The 26,873-nt window shown below is 45.0% G+C and overlaps 1 protein-coding gene across 1 annotated transcript in view; it reads right to left on the reverse strand.

Moving 5' to 3' along the window:
• Positions 1–26,873, reverse strand: part of LOC123485060 (double C2-like domain-containing protein beta) — a gene marked incomplete at its 3' end in the record, with an annotated part of 122,978 nt that overhangs the window by 57,872 nt on the left and 38,233 nt on the right. The window contains exon 2 of the mRNA XM_045215919.1: positions 13,407–13,486. Within this exon, the coding sequence (XP_045071854.1) occupies positions 13,407–13,486 (80 nt within the window). The remainder of the gene's footprint in view (positions 1–13,406; positions 13,487–26,873) is intronic.

The following is a 26,873-nucleotide window of genomic DNA, read 5'->3' on the forward strand; positions in this document are numbered from 1 at the left end:
ACGCTCCTGGTCTCCAGTACGCCTCCTCGGTCCCGCATATCCTGCGCCAGTTCTACGAACTGTATCGCCAGTGTGCGTGCACAGCCCAGTGCGTCCTGTGCCAGCACCCTGCACGTGTAGTGCGAAAGTGGGCAGCCAGCCAGGACGGGTTGTGCCAGCTCTCCGCTCTAGATCTCCAGTCCGCCTCCACAGTCCGGCCCGGCCTGTTCCTGCTCCTCGCACCAAGCCAGTGGTGCGCGTCGCCAGCCCGGCCCGGCCTGTTCCTGCTCCTCGCACCAAGCCAGTGGTGCGCGTCGCCAGCCCGGCCTGTTCCTGCTCCTCGCACAAAGCCAGTGGTGCGCGTCGCCAGCCCGGCCCGGCCTGTTCCTGCTCCTCGCACCAAGCCAGTGGTGCGCGTCGCCAGCCCGACCCGGACTGTTCCTGCTCCTCGCACCAAGCCTGTGGTGTGCGTCGCCAGTCCGGTCCGGCCTGTTCCTGCTCCTCGCACCAAGCCTGTGGTGTGCGTCACCAGTCCGGCCGGCCCGTTCCTGCCCCTCGCACCATGCCAGTGGTGCGCGTCGCCAGTCCGGCCCAGCCCATTCCTGCCCCTCGCACCATTCCAGTGGTGCGTGTTCCTAGTCAGGTCCGGCCCGTGCCTGCTCCTCGCACCAGACCAGTGGTGCGTTTGTCCAGTCCGGCACGGCCCATGCCCATTCCACCGGTGCCTGGTCCGGCACCGGTCAGCTGCTCCACTCCGAAGCCAGAGTAGTCCGCTCCACCGGTGCCTGAACCAGCTCCGGTCAGTGGCTCCACTCCGGAGCCAGAGCAGTCCGCTCCACCGGTGCCCAGTCCAGCTCCGGTCAGCGGCTCCAGTCCAGACCATGACATCAGCCCCTCTTCAGGTTCTGGGTCTCCCACACCAGGGTCCAGACAGGGCCTGGCGTATCGTGGGAGGAAGGAGAGGGGAAGGAGCGCGCCAAGGTCCAGACCAGACCAGGGGCGCAACAGGGAGGCGGAGAGTGAGAGGTTGTCACGCCCCGAGCCGGATCCGCCTCCGAGGCGGAATGCCCACCCGGCCCCTACCCTGTTTTGTTTATGTTGTGCGGTCGGAGTCCGCACCTTTGGGGGGGGGGGGGTACTGTCACGCCCTGACTCAGGGAACTCTTATATGTTGAGTCAGGGTGTGTTTATTATTTGTTGTGTATGTTCTATGTTGTTTTTCTAGTAGGTGTATATCTATGTTGGCCGGTGTGGTTCCCAATCAGAGGCAGCTATCGCTCGTTGTCTCTGATTGGGGATCATACTTAGGCATCTTATTGACACTAGTGTGTCGTGGGATCTTATTCCGGTTAAGGTTTGTTGTATCTACCTTAGGACTTCACGTTTAGTTTCGTTTATTGTTTTGTCGTGTGTTTATTTAGTTGAATAAACATGTACGTATATCACGCTGTGCCTTGGTCTGTCCCGTCATTAAACGAACGTGACATAGGAATAGTGTTGAGTGTTGCGCAATAGTATATCCTACATAATTGCGCACAGTAGACTCGGTGTCCAATCCGAGGCACAAAAACATATGAAAACATGAACTCATCACCTTGATGCTTTCTCTGTTAAGAATAACAAGACCCTGCTGTAAAAAATGTAAAAAAATAACGTCTTTTTTTTATTTAACCTTCATTTAACTAGGCAAGTCAGTTAAGAACAAATTCTTATTTACAATGACGGCCTAACAAAAGGCAAAAGGCCTCCTGCGGGGACAGGGGCTGGGATTAAAAATAAAACTATAGGACAAAACACACATCACGACAAGAGCGACACCACAACACTACATTTAGACAGACCTAATACAACAACACAGCATGGCAGCAACACATGACAACGACACGGTAGTAATTCAACATGGCAGCAGTACAACATGGTAGCAGCACAAAACATGGTACAAACATTATTGGGCACAGACAACAGCACAAAGGGCAAGAAGGTAGAGACAACAATACATCACGCAAAGCAGCCACACGTGTCATTAAGAGTGTCCATGATTCAGTCTTTGAATGAAGAGATGGAGATAAAACTGTCCAGTTTGAGGGTTTTATGCAGCTCGTTCCAGTCGCTAGCTGCCGTGAACTGAAAAGAGGAGTGACCCAGGGATGTGTGTGCTTTTGGGACCTTTAACAGAATGTGACTGGCAGAACGGGTGTTGTATGTGGAGGATGAGGGCTGCAGTAGGTATCTCAGATAGGGGGGAGTAAGGCCTAAGAGGGTTTTATAAATAAGCATAAGTACTTTTATGATGTGACTACCTCAAGCTCTAAACCCTCAGAGGTAGTAATCACACCTGTGGGGAGAAGGGCATTCTTCTTATCGAACCACATTACCTTTGTTTTGGATGTGTTCAGAACAAGGTTAAGGGCAGAGAAAGCTTGTTGGACACTAAGAAAGCTTTGATGTATAGCATTTAACACAAAATCCGGGGAGGGGCCAGCTGAGTATAAGACTGTATCATCTGCATATAAATGGATGAGAACGCTTCCTACTGCCTCTGCTATGTTGTTGATGTAAATTGAGAAGAGTGTGGGGCCTAGGATCAAGCCTTTGGGTGCTCCCTTGGTGACAGGCAAACGTTTTAGCGAGGCAGGGGAAAAAGAGGGAGGAGCATCAGGGCTAGTCGCATTAGAACGGCTGGGAGATGAGGAAGTGTTGGACGGGCAAGGAGGCATGGCTGAGTCAAATAGGAATCCTGACTTAATGAAGTGGTGATTAAAGAGCTCAGCCATGCGCTCCTTGTCAGTAACAACCACATCATCAACATTAAGGGACATGGGCAACTGTGAGGAGGAGGGTTTATTCTCCAGGTCTTTAACCATTTTCCAGAACGAGAGCCAGTTAGACTGAGTATACGTGTGCCGAGTAACTCTGCTAGATCACGGTCAAACCAGGGGCTGAACCGGTTTTTAAATCTAATTTTCTTTATGGGGGTGTTTATTAACAATACTACTGAAACTATCAAAAAAGAAGGTCCAAGCATCTTTGACAGGGGATCAAGCTGATTCTATACCAATTTACAGAGGCCAGGTCATGAAGGAAGGCTTGCTCATTCAAGATTTTTAGCAAGCATCTATGACAAATCAGGACAGGTCGTTTAACTGAGCAGCCGTTACAAACACAGGCTGTAAAACAGTGATCACTACGGTCATTACAGAAAACACCAGACTGATACCTATCAGAATTATTTGTGAGGATAACATCAAGGAGAGTAGCCTTTTCTGGGTGTTTGGAGTCATACCTTGTGGGATTGGTAATAATCTGAGAAATATTTAGGGAGTCCCATTGCTTTAGGACTTGGTCAAGTGGTTTAAACATGTCCCAGTTTAGGTCACCTAGCAGGACAAATTCAGACTTAGTGTAAGGGGTCAGGAGGGTAGGGTACAGGCCGGTGCTGATGGTGGACGATAATACCCAGCAACAGTCAACAAAGAGCTATTTGAAAGCGTAATGCTTAAAATCAGCAAATCAAATTGTTTGGGGACAGACTTGGTAGAGACAACAGAGCACTGAAGGTGTTCCTTGGTAAAGATTGCCACTCCACCACCTTTGGAAGACCTGTCTTGCCGAAAAAGGATATAACCAGAAAGGTTAACATCAGTGCTCAAAACACTCTTTCTTAACCACATCTCAGTAATGACCAACACATCTGGATTGGAGCTGTGAACCCACACTTTCAATTGATACATTTTAGGTAATAACTTCTAGTATTAACGTGCCGAAAACCCAGGCTTTTAAGAGAGCAGAAATCAGTGAAGCAGAAATCAGAGCTTGGGGGCTAGCAACAGGAGATGCGTCAGGGTGTACATGCTCATTTCCAGATATCGTCAGCAGTAATACAATCAGGGCATGGCAGAGGACAGGGAGAGCTCTGCAGTGTTGATTTTTTTATGACATTTGAATGTGCATCAGATGGTAACAAGATCATATTGTACAGCAATTACATCAGGTAACATGAATACAAAGCCGGTTAGAGGTGGTTAGAATAGGATGGGAGGCCAAGAGTCTGTGTAACCAATAGAGAGTCAGAGTCGCGAGTGTGGGAACAAACATTGTCTGTCCAACGGTCGGGTAAACAAGCAAGTTCATAGTCAACAAAGCACACAGGAGTCATGGGGCAAATAGCATAAAGCACAAGAAAAAAATGTAATGACTTGGGGCTAGCCATTGTAAGTTCAAAGAGTCACTCTTCCCAACAAGATAACTTGAGAGAGTAGCTCTCTATGAATCAAGTAGGCTATAAAAGTCTGAGATCAAATAAATAAATAAATAGTAGGCCTATACTAGTTAAAGTGTTTCTGAGTAAGCTCACATAATAAGCTTAACAAGTTAATAAGCCTACATAAAATTCAGATCAGTCCAAAGTCTGTGGTGTGTATGTGCATGTGTGCTGGATGCGAGCGAAAGCTCTGAAGAGATGGGGGAGTGTGGTGAGGGTACCTGTACCAAACAGGGGGAGACAGGCCAGGGCAGACAGCAAACAGATCACCAGGTGGGATCCAAGAAGCAGTGCAGCAAGCAAGGGAGTAGGTGTCACACCCGCTTGGGATACGTTTTTTTCGTGAGGCTGAGTAGGAGAGGAGGCGTTACCCGACAAGTGCATGGTGGAGCAGATAAAAACATCCGAAGTGAAAAGCTTGTTGAAAAACCGTGGTAAAATTTATTGAGTTTCGATATTCGCCAGACATTCGGGCCATCAAACATCAACAGCTCGCGAACGATTTCCTGAGATGTGGATATTCTACAAGCAACAGACCGGAAGAGCAGAGCAGTGAGTGAGTTTCTTGTCTTGTGGAGGAAAGCAGACAACAACAGATGATCAACATCAATTCGCTAGGGATATTAGATCCAATGTGGATCCAGGCACAACTGTCTTCACCAGCGTAATGAATGAGAAACCAAAATATTCCTTGCAAACAACTTTTTTCCAGCACTTGAGAAAATGCATGCGATGCAACAGCCCAACAGCTGTTCGTCACTTGAATGTCATTCATTAAATTCCTTCCTGGATCAAATGATTATGTGTAAAAATATCATGGCATAAATAAACAGCTCTACACCAAATGCACATCGATAAAGTATTATGCATAATTATTGAAGAACCACATCAATGACAGTATCAATTTAGGTTTTAAGTATCAAGGTAAGGTGACTGTTTCGGTTAGAAGCATTCGATTTTGCAATTGCATACATTTTTGGGGATTTAAGTGCCGATGAAAACTGTTTCAACCCCGTAACATAAGGAAACACGAAATGCTACGTTGCTACACTGCATTTCTGGGATCTCCATACAAAAAACTGACTGACAGCTAGATCCAGGATTCTTACAGGGTTCAAGTTCAATGTCTAATTTAATTGATTAATGCTTAATATATGATATAATGACAACTTACACTGCCATAAATGCAAGGACTGAAAGTTAATGTTTTATGTCACACGATTTTGGACAAATCCATCTAGACACCAAACCATGAGAAAGGGTTAAACATGAATTGTATATAATAAAGCTACAGTATGTTCCTCCCTTATATCGTAATGTAAATGTGATGAGTGTGATTAGAAGGAGTCAGGCGCAGGAGGGTAAATCACCAAATACAGATTTTATTCCGTCGTACACAGTTGCGCTGGATAGCGACAACAAAATACAGGCACAGGGGAAACAATCTACCCCGGCAATACAAGGTACGGGTAGCTCCAACAAAATACAGGCACAGGGGAATAATCTACCCCAGCAATACAAGGTATGAGTAGCTCCACCGAGCTACGCTCAACTCACATAAAACAATCACTCACAAAGACAAGGGGGCAGATGGAACACTTATACACGGACTAATGAGGGGATATGAACCAGGTGTGTGTAATTGACAAGACAAGACAAATGTAATGATGATATATGGAGCGGCAGTGGCTAGTAAGCCGGTGACGATGAACGCCAAAGCCTGCCCGAACAAGGAGGGGAGGCAGCCTCGGCGGAAGTCGTGACAGTACCCCCCCCCCCCGACGCGCAGCTCCAGCAGCGTGCCGACCCCGGCCTCAGACGAGGAGCAGGGCGAACCGGATGGCGACGGTGGAAATCCCGCAACAAGGAGGGATCGAGGATATCCCTCACCGGGACTCCGCACCGTTCCTCCGGACCATACCCCTCCCACTCCACGAGGTATTGAAGGCCCCCCACCCGACGCCTCGAATCTAGGATGGAACGGACAGCGTACGCTGGGGCCCCCTCGATGTCCAGAGGAGGTGGAGGGACCTCCTGCACCTCAGACTCCTGGAGCGGTAATCTGAGGAGAGACACATGATAAGAGGGGTTAATACGGTAATCAGGGGGAAGTAATAACCTATAGATGACCTCGTTGATTCTCCTCAGGACTTTGAACGGCCCCACAAACTGCGGGCTCAGCTTCCGGCAGGGCAGGCGGAGGGGCAGATTCCGGGTTGAGAGCCAGACCCGATCCCCCGGTACGAAGAACAGGGCCTCACTGCGGTGGTGGTCAGCGTTGGCCTTCTGACGATGCACGGCGCGTTGGAGGTGAACGTGGGCAGTGTCCCATGTCTCCTCCGCGTGCCAAAACCAGTCAGCCACCGCAGGAGCCTCGGTCTGGCTCTGGTGCCACGGTGCCAGAACCGGTTGGTTCTGTAGAGGAGTGGCGGAGAGAGTTCTGGGCATATTCTGCCCATGGCAAGAACACCGACCACTCCCCCAACTGGTCCTGGCAGCAGGACTGCAGGAACCTACCCACATCCTGATTTACCCGTTCCACCTGCCCATTAGACTCTTGGTGGTACCCAGAGGTCAGGCTGACCGAGACCCCCAGATGTTCCATGAACGCCTTCCAGAACATGGATGTGAACTGGGAACCTCGGTCAGACACTATATCACTGTATCCTCTGGTACCCCGTAGTGCCAGAATACGTGTGTAAACAGGGCCTCCGCAGTTTGCAGAGCCGTGGGGAGACCGGCACTTTGCGAACCAGGGATACATGCTCGGCGCACGTAGCGGAATAGACCAGAATGTAATCGATGTAGACCACTACACCGCGACCAAGCATGTACCGAAACACCTCATTCACAAAGGACTGGAAGACGGATAGAGCATTCATCAAACCGTAGGGCATCACCAGGTATTCATAATGCCCTGTGGTTGTGCTGAATGCTGTCTTCCACTCATCCCCCTCTCGGATACGCACCAAGTTATACGCACTCCTGAGATCTAATTTGGTGAAGAAGCGCGCCCAATGCATTGACTCGATCACTGACGGAATGAGTGGGAGAGGATAACTAAATCTGATCGTCTCCTTGTTCAGTGGTCGATAATCAATGCACAGTCGCAGACCTCCATCTTTCTTCTTCACAGAGAAGAAACTCGAGGAGGCAGGTGAAGAGGAGGGACGTATTTACCCCTGGTGCAGGGACTCGGTGATGTATGTTTCCATAGCCGCCGTTTCAGTTTGCGACACGGGGGTACACATGACTCCTGGGAGGTACAGCGTCTACCTGGAGGTTTATCGCGCAATCCCCCACCCGATGAGGTGGTAACTTGGTAGCCTGCGTTTTTGAAAATGTGTGCGCCAAATCGAGGTATTCGGGTGGAATGCGCACGGTGGCGGTACTGTCTGGACTTTCCACCGTGGTTGCACCAATGGAAACACCTAGACACCTACCCTGACACTCTCGCGACCACCCCCGTGAGAACCCTCTGCGGCCATGAGAAGGTGGGGTTGTGGAGTGCTAACCACAGGGAAAGCAGGGGACTCAATAATAAAAAAAAAGTGATCTGCTCACAATGAGTCTCCTGGGTAATCATGGTGACTGGTGCAGTTAGTTCCTGAACAAACCCGGACCCTAATGGTCGACTATCAAGTGCTCTGATGGGGAGTGGAATGGATAGGGAAACTAATGAAACGCCTAGACGGCGTGAGAATGCACTGTCCATAAAGTTCCCAGCTGTGCCTGAATCGACTAGTGCCTTACACTGGGGAACTACCATGTGATCGGGAAAGTAGATGGGTAGGGTACAGTGCGCAGCAGAGGGCTCTGAACGAGTGTGGGTGTTCGATACCTGGGGTGATGCGAGAGTGCCCTGCCTGCCGCCTCCAGACCCAAAAGAGCGTTGACGACAACGTGTGGTGTACTGTCCCTTCTTGCCACCAGAGTGGCTCTGTCGCTGTCATCCTCCGCTCTCTCGGACAGCGGCTCCACCCAGCTCCATCAGCTCGGGATCCGAGTCGGCCGGGGTGGGAATGGGCAGACCCATTCCAGGACGTCCTCTGGCTGCCAGCAGGTTGTCCAAATGGATGGCCATGTCCACCAGTTGCGTGAAGGACAACATGGTGTCCCGGCAGGCTAGCTCCCGTCGGACGCCCTCCCTCCTGCTGACTCCATTTCGGGTGGGTGATTCTGTGATGAGTGTGATTAGAAGGAGTCAGGCGCAGGAGGGTAAATCACTGAATACAGAGTTTATTCTGTCGTACACAGTTGCGCTGGATAGCGACAACAAAATACAGGCACAGGGGAAACAATCTACCCCGGCAATACAAGGTACGGGAAGCTCCAACAAAATACAGGCACAGGGGAATAATCTACCCCGGCAATACAAGGTACGAGTAGCTCCACCGAGCTACACTCAACTCACATAAAACAATCACCGACAAAGACAAGGGGGCAGAGGGAACACTTATACACGGACTAATGAGGGGATATGAACCAGGTGTGTGTAATTGACAAGACAAGACAAATGTAATGATGATATATGGTGCGGCAGTGGCTAGTAAGCCGGTGACAACGAACGCCGAAGCCTGCCCGAACAAGGAGGGGAGGCAGCCTCGGCGGAAGTCGTGACAGTAAAAAAATAAATAGGAAATCCTCCCTGGTACCCTAGTTTATAGAAAAACCAACGTTTTATATAGCACTAATGATGTAGATAGCACTGCATTATGGGTAAAATGCTGAAAAATACTGTTATTAACTGTAATTGGAAGCATCCTGTAACAATTACTCTAACATTCTTTACAGTAATAGCGTATGCCTACTGTAGATTAAAATGATCCATTTCAGGCGCCAACCTCATGATGTTGGTGAGACACATGTAGCTCAGACTATTTTAGTAAATATCTTCTTGAAGCGGCTGTGAAGTGTAAGTGGTCTTAGACCACTGAGTGGCGCAGTGATCTAAGGCACTGCATCGCAGTGCTAACTGTGCCACTAGAGATCCTGGTTCGAATCCAGGCTCTGTCGCAGCCGGCCATGACCGGGAGACTCATGGGCGGCGCACAATTGGCCCAGCGTCGTCCAGGGTAGGGGAGGGAATGGCCGGCAGGGATGTAGCTCAGTTGATAGAGCAAGGCGTTTGCAACGCCAGGGTTGTGGGTTCGTTTCCCACCGGGGGCCAGTATAAAAAAAAAAAAATGTATTCACTAACTGTAAGTCGCTCTGGATAAGAGTGTCTGCTAAATGACTAAAATGTAAATGTAAAAATGTGTAAGAACATTTTCAGCATCTGCTGGGTAGGTACCTTGACTTGTTTATAATTAAGCAATAAGGCCCGAGGAGGTGTGGTATATGGCCAATATACCACAGCTAAGGGCTGTTCTTAGGCAAGACTAAACACAGAGTGCCTGGATACAGCCATTAGCCATGGTATATTGGCCATATACCACAAATCCAGAGGTGCCTGATTGCTATTACAAACAGGCTACCAATGTAATTAGAACAGTACAATTATTTTTTGTCATACCCTTGGTATACGGTCTGATATACCACAGCTTTCAGCCAATCAACATTCAGGGCTCAAACCACCCAGTGTATAAATATCTTCATACCACAGCATTGTTGAATATTCAATCTGACATTCTAGAATGGACATTAAAACCAGACAGTTGGAAAAGATATTGGGACTCCTTGCAATCCTGACTCAATATGCGCCTACATATGCAGACAGTACATGCAGACATATTTTTTTTGGAGCATCTGATGACCTATTGTGGCGAGTGATAAACATGAATTTCTCCAGTCCCTACTGTTGCAGTCATGACACAAGTGGCGCTATGTTGTGAAATCCTCCCACATTACATTTCTAGTTTGACCAGCTGTTTTTAGCAACGGATATTTTTGATTTCGGTTGTCATGAAACAAAATATTTTTTGTCAAGAAACAAAATATTTAGCTAGCTTCTAGCCTAGTGTTTGATATGCATTGTGATCTCCACAAAATGAACGTTGTCAACGAGTGTCCTGACGAGAAGGCACTTTGCCAGGCAAAATTGGGCATCATCAGCTCATTGTTATGGATGTATCCAAATGAATGTCAACTGAAAACAGCTTAAACAAAGGCAAATGCAGCTACTTTGCTGTTATTCTGGCAGCAGAGGTCGTGACTCTGTTAGCCGTAGCTAGTTGGCTAGCTAGCAAGCAAGGGATAAGATAGAATGGGTCGCGTCCTTAAATATAGAACTAATCGAACAAACAACTGGGTCGCGTCTCTAGCAGACAAAACATGAGAAAGTATGAATTTGCTTATATCAATAATTTTTCTTTCTGCTGGTAAATGTGTGCTTTAGTATTGTTCTGCGGTATAAGTGGGATAAACGCTGATGTTCTGTACATTACCTTAGAAAAATGAACTCTGCAAAGGGACATGCCTCCGCCTTGTCCCACTGCGTTGTCCATTATTTCCAAGGTAATGTACAGAACGTCAGCATTTATCCCTTTCTTATACCATGACATTGTTGAATACGTGTTTCTGATTGGTTTGAAGGGCATTCTAGAGCATGCATTATTTCCCTATACCACATGGTATATCAGCAAGGTAGAATTCAGTGGCTATAGTTCATTCTTCCATGTTCTATGTTTGAGCTGCTTTTGAAAGCAAAAGTCAAATTATAAACATTATTGGCAATGTTGAATTTGATTTTCATAATAGCAAGCCAGGACTGATGGTTTGGTTAGCTAAACTAGCAAGTATGTTTGTTTGGTTACCAAGGCAACTACTGTACCTATCTATAAAACTTGCTAGCTACTTCAGCGGATGTTGAACAGATTTCTACCTGCAAATGAACACATTTGTAGTGGTAAATGTGTTCAATTATAGCCATGATAAAAAGTGATAATCAACTCAGGGGTCTATGTGTTCTCTGGAAAATAATGCAACTCCGTGGAAGGCTAGTTCAACCCCGCTAGTGCGTTGTGGAACACACTTCCACATCTGTCACGCCTACTCCCGCTCCCTCTCTCCAGCACTCGACGCCACTGGTCTACTAACCACCGGCCCTGGTAACAATCATTACGCACACCTGCTCCCCATCATTACGCACACCTGGTCATCAATATCTCCTTGATTATTCCCCCTTTATTTAGCCCTCACTAGACAGCAGTCACTAGGTAGTATTGTTTTCTCTTACGTTCTGTACGCTTCTTATGTTTTGTTCATCTGCATTGCTTTGTTATTCATTTCACCTTCTGCACCTGCTTCCTGACTCCCACCGTATTACGATACAACGTAATTCATTATTTTCCATAGCACGCATAGCCCCTCGTTGATTATCCCTTACTTATTGCTAGCCAACGTTGAATTTCTGCATGTTTTTTCTTAGCTTACCTAATGTTAGCTAGCTGGCTAAGGTTTGCTTGCTAGCTAGCTAGCTAGCTAGTTAGCTAACTCAAGTTGACACAAGCCATTTCGGTCTGCCCTAAATTGCTCGTAAATATCTTGCTTTGCAACCTAGAAAAAATTATCTCACAGATAATAATTGTTATGATGATAGGCTTTTATGTAGGCTATACCGCAGCCTCTGAGTGCCATAGAGAATAAACTGAGCGCAGATTTGTGACCGTTATGTGTTCACCATTACTACAGAGAAAATGGCAGTTCAAAAGATATTACCCATATTATTACCGGAGCCCATTTTTTTTTCGGATTGACGAGCCGCATTATACACGTTAAACTACTCACGAGCCGCTAAAGCCATTGCGAATGACCAGTGCACTGGTGTTCTATCAGGTGCCTGCTAGCTATGGGGTGCTTGCCACTGGGCAGCTGTAACACAGGATTATATTTCAAGTAGGATAGCAGCCTACACATCAAATAACTAATATTGGTAGCCATCTAAATGTCACCGCTATACAGTCTACTCAATAGGGAGAGCATGAACGGCAACAATACCGGGACACAGTGTCCTCCTTAGCTGGCACAACCCTGTGTGATTCTGTTCACTCTGCTCTCAGCTGCGTGACATACTGTATGACATAATTTTGCAGACCAGGAGTGTCCTTATAGCCTCTTCCCGCTAACCATTTGTTTAATTTAAACAACATTGTTCCATAATGTTACAGTATTAGCTAAACCTGTTCACTTTACTAACTAACGTTTGGTGCAAACTTTTGGTGGCACAGAAAGATAGAAAAATGTTGTGAGTCTGGTAAAATAATCTGTGGTATTGTGTTGGCTATAGCAATGTTTTATTAGTTAGCTATGATTTGAAGTAGGTGTATCTAGCTGTCTTATTTGTATTTGTTCAATGCCTCAAATTATTTCATAAACTATATTGGATATATGGCTGTACAGATTCCTGGTTCAAATCAACCCAAGATGATGACCCCTGAAGATGGGACAAAATGCATGACAAGGTGGCCCAGAGGAAGCCAGCTGTTCTCAACCCCTACATTGCCCCATTCTTCCAAGAGCTCACTGAGTTTGAATGAAGTCCTCTAATGAGGTAAGTATACACACCCACGCTCACACGACATCAGTCCCTTGTCACCTGTATTTTTACCCACAGAGTAACAGCCCTGGTGTTCTCTGTCTCTCATTATATTCTTTATTTTTCTATGCTTGTCCTAGGGGTGAGAGGAGCTGACAAATCAGAACTGAGGAGGATTGTTACGGAGCCCCATGAGGAACACCTGATGCTGCGCTGACTTCTCTCTCCTGGATGCTCTCCTGCCCAAACTGTCCCGTTGTGTATTTCACAGCCTCTGAACCCCCTTACCCCGAATAGAGTTGCCCCTGATCATAGATCTAGGATTGTACCCAATCACAATTTTAACTCCCCCTCTCTCTTTGTCTCTCTCTCCCCCACACCCCCCACACACAGGCACACAATATAGTCTTTAAATTAGTGTTGTAATTATGCTCTTATTTGGTTACATATGTGTTAACTGTTGTTACTTCTATTGTCAGTTCTGTTGTTGAATTTGTTGTTCATGTTACCAATTTCAATAAATGTATTTGATGTTTTAAAAAACGTATTGCATTTAGATTTCAAGAAGAATTTCACTATAACTTTACAGCATTATCCTGGCACCAGAGTTTTACAAGGAAAAGTTTTACAGTGTAAATTATGGAAACAATTTCCCTTTGTAGGACAATAAACATCATCATGAATGCTCACCTTGGCTTTGTTGATGGTACAGTGCAAAGCGTTGTTCTCCTGGTCATACAGTAAACTGAAGTCCAGGGTCCCCAACGTAGCTGCAGGAGTGCGAGAGAGAGAGAGAAACAGAAATCAGATATCAGAGCAGAGATGGTTCAACTACATGCTACACACTATGGAGAGAGAGAAAGACAGAGAGAGAGAGAGAAAGAGACAAAAACAGAAATCAGACATCAACTACATGCTACACACCAAGATAAGAGCACCTGAGAGGAGAGGCTACTAATAAAACCGCCTGTCAAAGTATGACAGGACTTCCTTCCCATCATTCCCTCCTCAAACTGAGCAAAACACAACACAACCACAACCGTGTTTCACCTCAACGCATATGGGCCTGTCTACCTGCCAATATACAGTAGAGCATACACAGTGTACCAAACATTAGGAAGATACTGCTCTTTCCATGACATAGACAGACCAGGTGAACGCTATAATCCCTTATTGATGTAACCTGTTAAATCCACTTCAATCAGTGTAGATGAAGGGGAAGAGACAGGTTAAAGAAGGATGTTTAACCCATGAGACAATTGAGACATGGATTGTGTATGTGTGCCATTCAGAGGGTGAATGGGCAAGACAAAATATTTAAGTACCTTTGAAAGAAGTATGGTAGTAGGTGCCAGGCGCACCGGTTTAAATGTGTCAAGAACTGCAACGCTGCTGGGTTTTTCATGCTCAACAGTTTCCTGTGTGTATCAAGAATGGTCCACCACCCAAAGGACATCCAGCCAACTTGGCACAACCGTGGGAAGAATTGGAGTCAACATGGGCCAGCATCCCTGTGGAACGCTTTTGACACCTTGTAGAGTCCATGCCCCGACAAAATTGAGGCTGTTCTGAGGGCCAAAGGGAGTGCAACTCAATATTAGGAAGCTGTTCCTAATGTTTAGTACACTCAGTGTATTTCATGCCTGATTTGAGAGACCATCACCATCATAATCTACTCCATAGGGCACATCTGGAGTAGTAACTCCTCCAAACATTTAATTAACTACATGATCATACAAACAAATCATTTAATTAGCCCAATAAAGGCTTATTCCACAGCTTGGCCTGGCACCTAAAACGACACTACATACTGCCACTTCCTGTGAGAGAGACTGTTAGTCCTCTGCTGGGGGTGGGGTGTGTACATCCAAATCCTTCATACCTCCTGTGTTTTCTTCTCACTGGCATCTGAAGGGTGCGTTCATTCAATAAACGTTGCAGCACGTTTGGCAACGGAGGTTTGTGTGTGAATGCGTGAGTGTGTGTGTGTGTGTGTGTGTGTGTGTGTGTGTGTGTGTGTGCTTGTGTGTGTGTGTGTGTTATGATTCGTAGAAAGGCACCTGAGGGATTAAACCAGGTTTGTTTCCGATTACCAAGATTGGCGCCTGAGCTGTGACTTCAATCTCTAATACATGTATGGGGGGGAACGACAATCAGTGGAGGCTTGTGGTCTTTTTTCCTGGGGAATTGCCTCGACAAAATTGTTTTTCTTTCCACCACCCCTTCGCGCCTCCATCACCCCCACCAACAAATTTCTGCCCCTTGGTTGCCTCGTAGCACGTAGCTTGAATCAAATCCATTACACCATGTTGTGTCATTATTTCTGTGCTCTAAAAAGGAACATATCCACAGCATTTCCCCAGCAGCAATCACACAGAGGGAGAGGGAGCAAAAGTTGGCAGATAATAAAAACTACTATGCATAATTCAGGGAGGCATGCAACTATATGGATCTGGCTGATACGGGAGGAGTGTATATATTACCATCTATTCAATGGCTAAACATCTTTATTTCTGCCCTCTCGCTCATCTCTCTCCCTTTCACTTTGTGCACAAATATGTTTACATCCCTGTTAGTGAGCATTTCTCCTTTGCCAAGATAATCCATCCACTTGACAGGTGTGGCATATCAAGAAGCTGATTAAACAGTATCACTGGGGACAATAAAAGGCCACTCTAAAATGTGTAGTTTTGTCACACAACACAATGCCACAGATGTCTCAAGTTTTGAAGGAGCGTGCAATTGGCATGCTGACTGCAGGAATGTCCACCAGAGCTTTTGGCAGAGAATTGAATGTTAATTTCTCGACCATAAGCCGCCTCCAAAGTCGTTTTAGAGAATATCGCAGTACGTCCAACCGGCCTCACAGCCGCAGATCACGTGTAACCACGCCAGCCCAGGACCTCCACATCTGGCTTCTTCACCTGCGGGATCGTCTGAGACCAGCAACTTGGACAGCTGATGAAACTGAGGATTAATAAAGCCCTTTTGTGTGGAAAAACGCATTCTGATTGGCTGGCCCTGGCTCCCCAGTGGGTGGGCCTGGCTCCCCATGGGTACGCCCCTGCCCAGTCATGTGAAATCCATAAATTAGGGCCTAAATAATTGATTTCAATTGACTGATTTCCTTATATGAACTGTAACTCAGTAAAATTGTTGAAATTGTTGCATGTTGCGTTTATATTTTTGTTCAGTATATAATGTACATTCTATCTTCTATTGCAGGGGAAATACTGAGGAACCAATCAATACACATGGCAGGAGCAACAGGTCCTTGCCACAGCATGGCTTTCAGCTGTCTGGAAAATATTACTGTTTGGTCTCAGGTCATTAGATGTGTTAGTACTATGGCTGTCAAATTATTTTGTATCTAGATAATCACAGGATTTGCAGTGATTAATCACGATTAAATTCAAATTCAAAATTTGCTCAAATTGATCTGTAATTTATAATTTTTTATACAAAACGCATTACAAGAATATTGAAGTCTTGATTTTGTCCAAAGAAACGGTTAGCAAAATCAAGAAACTGTATAACGCACATCATGTTGTTGTTTTTAGCTGTATAGATTATGTATTTTGGATGTTTTCAGTGTATTTTGAAAGACAATGCGATGAATTGCAATAAAAACAAAATAGTGCACTAAAATGACAAAAAGTTAACTTGAGTTAACTGATTTATCTCTGATAGCCCTAGTTAGTCCCTCAATGTTCTGCAGGTTTATTTGTTTCACACCCAGGGGTGGGCTTTCCTGTTACATATAACCGTAAGGGCAGAGTACCTACTGCTCTAGTTTGACAGCTTGTGTTATGTCACTTGCAACCTCTACACTGGAAGTGGTGTGGCAGCAACATACAAACAAACAAACAACGAATGAAACCACAGTAAGAGGAGACCGAGCACAGTAACCTACAGACCAACACACAACAAACAAGCGGGAAAGTATTGCACCTGCGATCACAATAAGCATGCAAAATCTGTAAAGTCTTTAACGTACAGCCAGTCAAAATCATTACAGACGGCTAATCGAATCCATGTCCGCAGAGAGGTTGCTACGAAAGGTTTGACTGCAACAAGGTATAGAGACTCATTGGAGTGGTGGTAAAAAAATTATTTCCGCCGCAGTAATAACAAATCTGGTTGTGATGACAGCCAGTAATTAACGGAAATGTCAAATAACACAAATGGCAGGCCGTTTGGAGCGGGAGCCGGACAAGAAAGAGGATTTTGTAATTGAACACAGTCTGATTCATCAATGGCGACTGGCAGCAGCCCGTCCTTCCGCATCTTAAACATACTTTTAATTTGATTCCATATACGGTGCCCAGCGTATAGGCCTATCGCTTTGTGATTCATTTTAGTGTGCCAGCCTACTCTATCAGCGCCATAGAACTTTCAATCTTAGTTTTTTCCCTCCCCGTTGTACTTATTAGAAAGCTCTTTGTGGGTGTATTAGTGGGCAAGGAGAGCCTGGCCATCGCCTCATCTTTCTTTTGTGGGGGCACTCTGGAAAATATAAGATGTTTCCAGTGGCTGGCGATAGAGAGATGTATGTGTGTGAGAGAAAGAGAGCGAGAGAAAGAGAGGCAGAAAGTGAGAGAGAGGTGAGATGGCACTGGCCGCCTAACTCTGCTGGTGTGTTACTCTTGCCTGATGAGCAGCTACGCAACTATACTGAATGCAGGTATCTACACAAGTGTTGCAGACGGTCGCATGCGGTTGGACACATGGAGGAGAGAATCATTTTCGCAGTATCCTCAAAACCGTGTATTTTTGACACAACTGCTGACAGCTACAGGGACATAAACACAAAAAATGCTGCTTGGAGACAATTGTCCATGATAGTAGGATTGCCAGGTAAGCTTAGTAGTGAGATAGCTTGCTAACCTAACCAATGAGGTGTGTGTGTGTGAAAAAGAAATAGTCATATCAATTATGCTATTTACTACCCCTGATAACTTGGCCAAATAATCATGTTTGAAAGAGTGTGAGTGTGTATGTGAGAGCGTGTGAGTGTGTATGTCAGATAAATAGTAATAGAAATGATGGTAGATACTACCCCTGATAATTTGGTCAGATAACCGTGTGTGTCTGTGTGTACAGTAGGTGACATGTCCATGATAGCTATCTAATAACTGTAGTTATACTAATAATCAAGTAATGGTTTGGCTTATCATGTTCATGTCTATGTAGAAGAAGACTGTAGGAGGAAGTGGAGAGGACTCAGGGACAGGTATCAGAGAGAGAGAAGGGCAGAGAAAGAGAAGAAGAGGTCTGGGTCAGCAGCTTCAGGCCAGTGGCCTTCGCGCTTCTGCCACATTCTTTTTCTGGATCCATTTATTGTCTACAAGTGCGACCACCGCCTCCACCGGTGCAGCGAGATCCTCTACGTCATCCACAATATGACCACCACCTGTGCAGCCATGGAAGATGATGAAATAGAGGAAGCACCTCTGGATCAAGGATCCGGTGAGATTATGACCCTGACGGAAGTGACCACTGAGGACCTTGTTGAACAGGATGTGGCCGTGGAGACAAACGGGGAGAGACAGGAAGAGGAACAACGTCACACCAGGCGTCATCGGAGGTACCAGCCCCCAGATCCACTCAACTCATTTCAGCAGAGGCTCCTCCAAGCCGTCGAGAGGGATGCAGCGCAACCTGATGCTCACAAGAAGGAGGATAAAGAGACCCTCTTTGCCATGAGCCTGGTGCCAACCCTGGAGAGGCTGCCTCAGCAAAGAAAAGCAGCAGTCAAGGTTAAAATTCATCATCTGCTTTTCGAAGCCGAGTTCAATGGTACGTTTTTTCCCCCCCACAACACAGGTAGTGTCATAAGTATTGCGACAATGAAGCAAACATTTTTATAATATACTCATGTAGGCTAATTGGTATTTCAGATCAAAGGATTATTATGAGGCAAATGTAGAGCTGTTGTTTCTGGGTTAGAAAATATCCTAAAACAACAGTTTGCTGTCTAAATATTTGCCTGTCATTTTCATCTTTTAATCTGAAATACAAATTCCATGAGTAAACAGCAAGAATTACCAATTTTACCACACTGTTTCAATATTTATGCCACTAACTACACTATACAAGCAGTATTTAGTTAACATAAATCTCACCTTCTATGGTGTTATATTATGTAATGCTTGTATGAGTTGTTTTTCTCTTCCCTTCCAGAGATGGAGTCAATTTAGCAGACCAGCACACAGGAGGGACAGGAAGAGGAGAGGAGTTGTCTGGTTGTTGTTTTGACCTCCCTCATTGTACCTTTCCTTTCACACACGTCAGTTCCATTGACATTCAGTCAATTCATAAAGTAATTTGTTTCTAAAGTCTTAGGATAGCATTCATTATTAGTGTTACATAGATTTCTGAATTGACAGAATTTAAACTCACAAACCGGAGAATTCACGGATGCTCTAGTTGGTCTCTTACAAGACTAAAGGTGAATATATTTATTTAATTTAAAACCACTTGAAAACCAGGGTGTTGAAAATGTTTGTGAAGTTATGTTCCATCGACTGGTCCATGACATCCAGGGGCCATTTGTTTGTTTAGCTGTGTTATGGCTACACATTCCTTTCTTTTTTTCAGAGACAGAGACACACACACACCTCTCCTCCACTCCTCTCTGTACCTCATATCTCCAGTGCCCTGCCCTCTCTCTCTTTATGGCCATCTGAAGTTCCCCTACTACGTCTAGGCTTTATGAGTAGTCCCTGTATCTGTCTGCAGTTTTGCCAAAATAAATGCTCTCGTTGTTCTCTTACAGATTACAGGCTACACATTAATTTTGGTATTTTTACATGCACATACATACACACACACACACACACCTCTTTCAACAGTTGTTTTATGTTTTGTAACATTTTTTACAACCCACATACTTACTAAATTCTAATGTTTTCATAGTCAGTTGTTTCATTTGTTTATTAATATCTCATTTAGAATTTTTCTATTTATGTATTCCCTACACCTTTGCAGATCTAAGACAAAATGAAAGTAAAACGTATTTTTTTCCCACCTGCATTTTGTCAGACCAGTGAAGATCATGGTAAACTGTACTATTTTTATGGACCCTAGGTTACCTTTTCCAATTGTTATCATACTAACTGTATGTCGTATAACCTTAATTAGAGCTCCTGCTCACCTGATGTACCATGCCAGGTGTGTATAATACTGATGTTAATGGGAGAGGGAAGGGGTTAAGGTGTGGTCTTTACTCCCAAATTTCACTTCCATATGAAGAGAGAAAATGAGACATAAAATAATCTGGGAAAAAATGCTATTTTATGGACAATGGTGGATGATTCTTAAAATACCCTTTGTGTTAGGGGGCTCTTAAAAGAGCCGTTTCACTCCATGGCATGCTGCCATGGGACTTCACCTGCTGGCGATGAGAAGTAGGTGGTCAGCTTCTCCCTCACCTGGAGTGCCTGTCTTGGGGCGTTGTTGGCACCTGCCCTGGTGACATCAGGTAGGTGACCATTTGGCGTGCCCATCTCCATCCGGAGTGGCTCCTGGAATGCCCTCCGCAGGTAGTTGTGGAGAACACGTGGCCTTCGCGCAGGCATCGACATTTGAGGGGCTGAGACCAAGCACTCTCCGATACATTCTCCACTGGGCTGCCACAATCCCAAAGGTGCATTCAACAACTAATCTTGCCCTGGACAGTCATTTGTTGAAGATTCTTACAGGCTTTGGCAATGGCAGCTGGCGTCCAGCGTAGGGCCTCATGAGGTTGGGTCTCAAAGGGAAGGCCTCGTCGCCGACGAAGACGTGGGAAATGGGTCCCAGGTCTTCAGCCGCAGGGAGTGATGCAGGTGGTGGAATATCCAGGGTGCCATCCTGAAGTGCCTGGCTGAAGGCAGAGTCCCGGAGGGTCCCGCCATCACTTCCCTTGCCGTAAGCACCAACGACACGGAAACAGTAGATGGCATCTACAACAGCCAAGAGTACAACTGAATATGTACCCTTGTAGTTGTAGAATTGCGAACCCGAGCACAGTGGAGCCTGGATTACTCAATGTTTCCCGTCAATGGAGCCAAGACAGTTGGGGAAATTCCACCTCTCCAGGAACTCGGCATGTATTCACCAACCAGACAGTCCCAAATGGCTTTTGCCACAGAGGGGAGAACGCCTGCCACCGTGGACAGTCCAACTCGTAAGCTGAATCCGATGGTCCTGTAGGAGTCCCCTGTCGCCAAGAATCTGAAACATAATTCAAAATAATTATCAATATTGTGTGTAACTTGAATTCCACCCACATATTCTATCTACTCATATAGCTACCTCATTACTGTTTATTATGCTCTACTAATTATATTGTAATACTCATCAACCATCATTAACAATGCCTTGAAACAGTACAATTCAGTCTATGACTGTATCAATAAACTGTAGCCCAGGCCAACTCTACTCTTAGAAAAAAAGTTGCTATCTATAACCTAAAAGGGTTCTCCGGTTGTCCCCATAGGAGAACCCTTTGAGGAACCCTTTTCGGTTCCAGGTAGTACCCTTTTTGGTTCCAGGTAGAACCCTTTTGGTTCCAAGCAGAACCCTATTGGGTTCCAAGTATAACCTTTTCCCCAAAGGGTTCTACCTGGAACCAAAAAGGGTTATCCTATGGGGAAAGCAGAAGGACACTTTTGGAACCCTTTTTTGTACATGATTCCAATAAGAATGTAATGAATTACTGTAACTGTCTTGAACAACAAGGGGTCCTGGAGAAGACTAGCCTACCTTCATCAGGGCAGAACGCACCCCAACTTTATTTTCCTTTGGTAACATTGCATCATTAAAAAAGGATTTTAAACCAACTTTGGGGAAAGTTATAATCCTAATGAACATTCTGTAAAAGTACATCTGATGTCACATAGGGGCTATTAACCAGAGAGCCCTTTAGCTAGCTAGGTTGCACATAAAATATATCTAATATCAATCAATTACGGTATCAAAGGCTTTAAAAATTCACTTGAATTCAGCTTACCAGAGACAAATTGCCAGGCGTTCAACTGGGCTGATGGACTCCCGGTAGTTGGTATCCATCCGGGCGATCCTGGCTCCAACCATCTGGAGCAGGTGATCGAACTGGCTTTGGTCCAGACTAAAGTAACTTAGGAATTCCTCTCCAAACAGTCGAAGATCTTGAATGAGATGATGGAACTCCCCTGCCTGCTTTCGGGACATCAACCATCCCTGGACAGACACAGACCTGCCCTTTCGGCGGGGCTGGTCCCGGCCCAACAGCGCAATCAAGACCACCTTCCTCAACATTGGTCTCATTGTTAAAAGAGCCTACTCTCAGCTATCTTGACTATTTATTAGTGCATTTCGCTCCAAAACTATGCATTTGGAGGGAAATTATATTACAGGCTTTCACAATTAATTTTTAGATGTCATCGAACAAATAATAAAGTGAGGGAAAAAAGTATTTGATCTCCTGCTGATTTTGTACGTTTGCCCACTGACAAATACAGTGGGGAAAAAAAGTATTTAGTCAGCCACCAATTGTGCAAGTTCTCCCACTTAAAAAGATCAGAGAGGCCTGTAATTTTCATCATAGGTACAGGTCAACTATGACATACAAAATGAGAAAATCCAGAAAATCACATTGTAGGATTTTTTATGAATTTATTTGCAAATTATGGTGGAAAATAAGTATTTGGTCAATAACACAAGTTTCTCTGTACTTTGTTATATACCCTTTGTTGGCAGTGACACAGGTCAAACGTTTTCTGTAAGTCTTCACAAGGTTTTCACACACTGTTGCTGGTATTTTGGCCCATTCCTCCATGCAGATATCCTCTAGAGCAGTGATGTTTTGGGGCTGTCGCTGGGCAACACAGACTGTCAACTCCCTCCAAAGATTTTCTATGGGGTTGAGATCTGGAGACTGGCTAGGCCACTCCAGGACCTTGAAATGCTTCTTACGAAGCCACTCCTTCGTTGCCCGGGCGGTGTGTTTGGGATCATTGTCATGCTGAAAGACCCAGCCACGTTTCATCTTCAATGCCCTTGCTGATGGAAGGAGGTTTTCACTCAAAATCTCACGATACATGGCCCCATTCATTCTTTCCTTTACGCAGATCAGTCGTCCTGGTCCCTTTGCAGAAAAACAGCCCCAAAGCATGATGTTTCCACCCCCATGCTTCACAGTAGGTATGGTGTTCTTTGGATGCAACTCAGCATTCTTTGTCCTCCAAACACGACGAGTTGAGTTTTTACCAAAAAGTTATATTTTGGTTTCATCTGACCATATAACATTCACCCAATCATCTTCTGGATCATCCAAATGCACTCTAGCAAACTTCAGACGGGCCTGGACATGTACTGGCTTAAGCAGGGGGACACGTCTGGCACTGCAGGATTTGAGTCCCTGGCGGCGTAGTGTGTTACTGACGGTAGGCTTTGTTACTTTGGTCCCAGCTCTCTGCAGGTCATTCACTAGGTCCCCCCGTGTGGTTCTGGGATTTTTGCTCACCGTTCTTGTGATCATTTTGACCCCACAGGGTGAGATCTTGCGTGGAGCCCCAGATCGAGGGAGATTATCAGTGCTCTTGTATGTCTTCCATTTCCTAATAATTGCTCCCACAGTTGATTTCTTCAAACCAAGCTGCTTACCTATTGCAGAATCAGTCTTCCCAGCCTGGTGCAGGTCTACAATTTTGTTTTTGGTGTCCTTTGACAGCTCTTTGGTCTTGGCCATAGTGGAGTTTGGAGTGTGACTGTTTGAGGTTGTGGACAGGTGTCTTTTATACTGATAACAAGTTCAAACAGGTGCCATTAATACAGGTAACGAGTGGAGGACAGAGGAGCCTCTTAAAGAAGAAGTTATAGGTCTGTGAGAGCCATAAATCTTGCTTGTTTGTAGGTGACCAAATACTTATTTTCCACCATAATGTGCAAATAAATTCATAAAAAATCCTACAATGTGATTTTCTGGATTTTTTTTCTCAATTTGTCTGTCATAGTTGACGTGTACCTATGATGAAAATTACAGGCCTCTCTCATCTTTTTAAGTGGGAGAACTTGCACAATTGGTGGCTGACTAAATACTTTTTTTCCCCACTGTAACTGTGTGTGGAACATTCCTGGGATATTTTAGTTCAGCTCATGGAATATGGGACCAACACTTTAAATGTTGCATTTATATTTTTATTTAGTATGGATTGAACTTCCCTTACAGGCACATACTTATCTGTTTGCTCACAACGTCCATAAATATTAACACTTCATCAAATGGCCTGTTTCCAAATGTGTATAGGGTGCAAATATGTCCAAAAGTATAAACCGGTTGAATTTATTTGAAGCACTAGCTGGCTAACATGCTAACTGTTGACGTCCCTATTTGACCCTGAGAAAAACCTGCTAGTTTAGGGGTGTTTCTCGAAATGCATACTTCCATGCTCCGAACATGAACATTGGAGCACGGGAAAGTCGGAGTACGAGTCCAAATCAAAGTATGCGAAATGAAACACGGAGAGTACTTCTCGAATGCGTACTCTGTTTGTACATACACTATACTGTATATACAAAAGTATGTGGACACCCCTTCAAATTAGTGATTTCGGCTATTTCAGCCAAACCCGTTGCTGACAGGTGTATAAAATCGAGCACACAGCCATGCAATCTCCATATACAAACATTGGCAGTAGAATGGCCCGTACTGAAGAGTGCAGTGACTTTCAACATGGCACCATCATAGGATGCCACCTTTCCAACAAGTCAGTTCGTCAAAGCTGCCCTGGTCAACTGTAAGTGCTGTTATTGTGAAGTGGAAAAGTCTAGGAGCAACAACGGCTCAGCCGCAAAGTGGTAGGCCACACTAAATACTTTTTTTCCCCACTGTAGATGTTCAGTCTATAATTTTAATGGTAGGTTTATTTGAACTGTGAGAGACAGAATAACAACAAAAAAATCCAGAAAAACGCATGTCAAAATTGTTATAAATTGATTTGCATTTTAATTAGGGAAATAAGTATTTGACCCCTCTGCAAAACATGACTTAGTACTTGGTGGCAAAACCCTTGTTGGCAATCACAGAGGTCAGACGTTTCTTGTAGTTGGCCACCAGGTTTGCACACATCTCAGGAGGGATTTTGTTCCACTCCTCTTTGCAGATCTTCTCCAAGTCATTAAGGTTTCGAGGCTGACGTTTGGCAACTCGAACCTTCAGCTCCCTCCACAGATTTTCTATGGGATTAAGGTCTGGAGACTGGCTAGGCAACTCCAGGACCTTAATGTGCTTCTTCTTGAGCCACTCCTTTGTTGCCTTGGCTGTGTGTTTTGGGTCATTGTCATGCTGGAATACCCATCCACGACCCATTTTCAATGCCCTGGCTGAGGGAAGGAGGTTCTCACCCAAGATTTGACGGTACATGGCCCCGTCCATCGTCCCTTTGATGCGGAGAAGTTGTCCTGTCTCCTTAGCAGAAAAACACCCCCAAAGCATAATGTTTCCACCTCCATGTTTGACGGTGGGGAGGGTGTTCTTGGGGACATAGGCAGCATTCCTCCTCCTCCAAACACGGCGAGTTGAGTTGATGCCAAAGAGCTCGATTTTGGTCTCATCTGTCCACAACACTTTCACCCAGTTGTCCTCTGAATCATTCAGATGTTCATTGGCAAACTTCAGACAGCCCTGTATATCTGCTTTCTTGAGCAGGGGGACCTTGCGGGCGCTGCAGGATTTCAGTCCTTCACGGTGTAGTGTGTGACCAATTGTTTTCTTGGTGACTATGGTCCCAGCTGCCTTGAGATCATTGACAAGATCCTCCCGTGTAGTTCTGGGCTGATTCCTCACCGTTCTCATGATCATTGCAACTCCACAAGGTGAGATCTTGCATGGAGCCCCAGGCCGAGGGAGATTGACAGTTATTTTGTGTTTCTTCCATTTGCGAATAATCGCATCAACTGTTGTCACCTTCTCACCAAGCTGCTTGGCGATGGTCTTGTAGCCCATTCCAGCCTTGTGTAGGTCTACAGTCTTGTCCCTGATATCCTTGGAGAGCTCTTTGGTCTTGGCCATGGTGGAGAGTTTGGAATCTGATTGATTGATTGCTTCTGTGGACAGGTGTCTTTTATACAGGTAACAAGCTGAGATTAGGAGCACTCCCTTTAAGAGTGTGCTCCTAATCTCAGCTCGTTACCTGGATAAAAGACACCTGGGAGCCAGAAATCTTTCTGATTGAGAGGGGGTCAAATACTTATTTCCCCTCATTAAAATGCAAATCAATTTATTACATTTTTGACATGCATTTTTCTTGATTATTTTGTATTTATTCTGTCTCTCACTGTTCAAATAAACCTACCATTAAAATTATAGACTGATCATTTCTTTGTCATTGGGCAAACGTACAAAATAAGCAGGGGATCAAATACTTTTTTCCCTCACTGTATGTATGCTACTTGGCAAATAAATGAATAAAAAATGTAAAGAAATTCTGCAGTCAAACTGTTTTTATTATGTAATACCACACTTATTTTTTTACTGGATATGTGTGCAACAAAAATTCAACAATTTGATGCATATGTTCGATAAATCCAACGTATGCACCACACAGACGTACAGCAACTGCCTCTGCAACGCAATGCTGCAAGGCAAACGCAGCGTTCCATTGGAAATGAATGTACTTCTGGTGTACCAAAATGCAATGACGCAGTCGGTGTGTTCAACGCGTAAGAGCTTTTGGACACCACGCAAGATTAATTCCCTTCCCTGCACATTTCCTAGGGACGCACAGATCAAGGCTTCTCAAAGTTGACCTACATTTAGAAGCGCATTAAAGGTCATGAACAGTCAGAATCATGTTTTTCATGAAATTAGATGATATTTGAAGGAAACCAGATCAAGGTATGATGACCAAAGTATGAAAAATTACTGTTGCTTCTAAATTGATAAGGTTTGATCATAAAGTTACTGGTCCCCTCCCCCACGACAAACAGTTGGATTAATTATTAAGGAGACAAGGTGACCTTAGCTCTCATTTTGATACACCAATAGTAACATGATGTTCTCTTACGTAATTTAAATAAGTAGTGCCTTGTAACCAACTTTGGAGAAGGCGTGTTTGCAGAGGGGCGTAGTTTATATAGCTAGATAGCTACTTTACTGGTGCCAAAATTTGACTGTGTGGTGTCAGCAAATAT

The sequence above is a fragment of the Coregonus clupeaformis genome, unplaced genomic scaffold (assembly GCF_020615455.1).
Source record: "Coregonus clupeaformis isolate EN_2021a unplaced genomic scaffold, ASM2061545v1 scaf0555, whole genome shotgun sequence".
Classification (NCBI taxonomy): domain Eukaryota; kingdom Metazoa; phylum Chordata; class Actinopteri; order Salmoniformes; family Salmonidae; genus Coregonus; species Coregonus clupeaformis.